The sequence below is a fragment of the Piliocolobus tephrosceles genome, chromosome X (assembly GCF_002776525.5).
Source record: "Piliocolobus tephrosceles isolate RC106 chromosome X, ASM277652v3, whole genome shotgun sequence".
Lineage (NCBI taxonomy): Eukaryota > Metazoa > Chordata > Mammalia > Primates > Cercopithecidae > Piliocolobus > Piliocolobus tephrosceles.
The window spans coordinates 1125843-1128598 of record NC_045455.1 but is presented as its reverse complement, the minus strand read 5'-3'; the positions used below and the strand labels follow the sequence as shown (position 1 = coordinate 1128598).

Below are 2756 nucleotides of genomic sequence, written 5' to 3'. Positions count from 1 at the left end.
GGGCGCTGGGTATTTGGGCGCTGAGTGTTTGGGCGCTGAGTGTTTGGATGCTGAGTGTTTTGGCACTGTTTGGGTGCTGAGTGCGTGGGTGCTGAGAGTTTGGGTGCTGAGGACAGACTTGTCAAGGTCTAGGATCCCACAACTGTGGAAAAGGCATTGTATAATCCTGAGTGAGGTCCCAGCTGCTTATGTTGTAATCCCAGAGCTGGGTTGGAACTTGGGGTGCGCAATCTAGAATTCCCGCCTGAGACCATGTTGTCAGCAGTAGAGATGAACCCAGGTGTCCCTGCAGCCAGCGTGGCCGGAGGGCCCAGCCTTGACCCACACCCCACGCGTCTCCTGACTTCAGACCCTCCCCCAGCTTCCTGACCTCCGGGCCCTCTTCTTATCGTCCTTGCTAGACCAGCCTGGACATTCGAGTGTGGCCAGGGCAGTGCCCAGCCAGGACATCCTGATGAGGCAGTCACTCCTCCTCCAGTCTTGCTGCTATATTCTTTTCGGGCTTTAGGGCAATGCCATTCTTTTCTATATGTCAAATTTTAGGTGCATTTAACTTAGTTATCCAGAAATCAAACTAAGTTGCTTCACAATTTCTTTTTTGGTGATGGGGTCTCCCTGGATTTCAGCATCTGGACTTGGCGTCGAGAGCAGCTGTCACTGCACGTCTATCATCGTGGCTTTTGAGCGCTTCCTTGGTGCAGGCGCCCACTGAACGCCACGCACGCCTTGGTCCATTTCATCTTCGAAAGGGTGTCACGAGTAGGCACTGCCGCTCTCCCCACTTTCCCAATGGAGAAGCAGAGACAGAGAAGGGGAGTGACCTGCCCAAGGTCCCACGCTTTGTAGGAGGCAGAGCCGGTTTCCAAGTAAATTCATGTAACTGTGTCCAAGGCCGTGTGTATGCACCAGGACCCAAGATTACTTTTATTTTTGTAGGTAACACACATACGTGTCTATGTGGCTTTTATAAAATTTGACAAGTGTCTTGGTTTCCTGGGGTCTCGTAACAAAGTAACCATAGACTGGCCGCTGGAGGCGCAGAAGCGTGTTCCCTCCCAGCCCTGGAGGCGGGATCTGAGCTCAGGTGTGGCCGGGCCAGCTCCTTCCGAGCTACGAGGCTAGAGGCTACGGGGAGCATCTCTCTGCCCCAGGCCTCTCTCCAGCTTCTGGCCTGGCTGCCTCCCGGGTGTCCCTGGGTGTGGAAGCACCGCCCCGACCTCCACCAGCATCTTCTCTGGGCGCTCTCCACACCATGCTGGATCAGGGCCCACCCTAGTGACCTCATTTTCGCTTGGTTACCTCTGTAAAGACCCCGTCGCCACCCAGGGTCACGTTCAGAGGCACTGGGAGTTAGGCTTCAACATAATAACTTGGGGGGGACACAGTTCGGCCCCTAACAACTGTTGTAAGCTTTTGACTTTTACATGTGTAAGCAGCATAACATTCTGCCAAGGCATGTGGCTTTTCTTTTCTTTTAGAAAAGGGTGATGCCTCTTACAGAGACCAGCACCTCTACCCAGTTTATCTCAGTGTAAACCTGCCGCTCTGAGGATGCCCGGCCCACGAACTCTGCCTCCCCGGTCAGCCCAGTGTGCAGGCACCGCGCGAGGGGGCCGCTGTCCGCAGAGCGCGCTGCAGGCTCTTGTCTCTCACCCTCTCTCGCAGGCATCTTTCCCGGCAAACCTGCAGCTTGTCCTTGTGCTTCGCCCGACGGGTTTTTTCCAAAGGACTCTCTCCGACATCGCTTTCAAATTCAATAGAGATGACTTTAAGATGAAGGTGCCGGTAAGTTCCGCCGTCCCCCCCGCCCCCCCCATCCTGCGGGAGCAGAACGGAACTAATTGCCGTCCTGGCTCATCTGTGATCATCGAAATCCTCGAGGAGCTGACTTCAGGGCCATGTGGTCAACAAAACCCTGCAGGACCTGGTGGGAAGCTGCACTTCCTCAACGCTGTCAGAAGCCGCGCAATCCTTTCTTCCCCCCACCCAGCCCCCACCCCACCGGGGGTACACAGAGCATCAACCTCAGACAGGCCACTGTGTGGGCGTCCCATCAGGATGCGGGTCATGTGACATTCCTACCCCCAGGAAAACTGTAGAACTCGGGACCCTAAGGACTGACAGTCCCCCCGGCCCACCTGCGAGGAACTCAGCCCGGGCCCTGCCTGCACCCCAGCAATGAGAGAAGGGCTGGGGAGGGGGCTGTAAGCGTCCCTGGACCTGGGAAGGAGCACCCACTGCTGACAGGGATGGGCCAGACCTGTCCTGGAGCAGCCAACAGGGTGACCCCTGCCCCATCGCCACCACACTAGCCCGGCACAGGGCAGCGTCTCCCAGCACTGCCCACTGAGAAAGCACCTTCAGCCCTGATCCGCTGTCCTTTAAAGAACAAAGGCTTCACAAAGTCTCTTGGAGCCTGTGGAGCCCGGTCACCAGCCCGAGCTGTGTCAGCTCCCCCTGAGAGCCCTGGTCAGCTGACTCGGCGAGCTCACATCTTCTCTGCCACAAAGAGAACAGAGACATATGGGCCAGCGCCAGGCACCTGAGAGCCCCCCATGGCACCAGCCAGATGCTGCTGGAAGCCAGGGAATCTGGGGTGCAGCTCGCTCACTGTGAAGCTACTCCCTGTGCCCTGGGAATCAGGTGGCACAAGCCCTCCCTCCCCACCCTCATTGTGCTACAACCTCAACACCAAACGTGCAAGAGCCCTTCTCTGACAGGGAAGAAAACGGCCTGGGACCTTTCCCCCGTGTACT

At 57.0% G+C, this 2756-nt stretch overlaps 1 protein-coding gene across 1 annotated transcript in view; it reads left to right on the top strand.

The window, feature by feature from the left end:
* Positions 1-2546, top strand: part of LOC116418596 (guanine nucleotide exchange factor DBS-like) — a 149393-nt gene extending 146847 nt beyond the window's left edge. Inside the window, exons 6-7 of the mRNA XM_031934985.1 lie at positions 1666-1953; positions 2388-2546. Of these exons, the coding sequence (XP_031790845.1) occupies positions 1666-1953; positions 2388-2546 (447 nt within the window). The remainder of the gene's footprint in view (positions 1-1665; positions 1954-2387) is intronic.
* Positions 2547-2756: the final 210 nt, after the last annotated feature.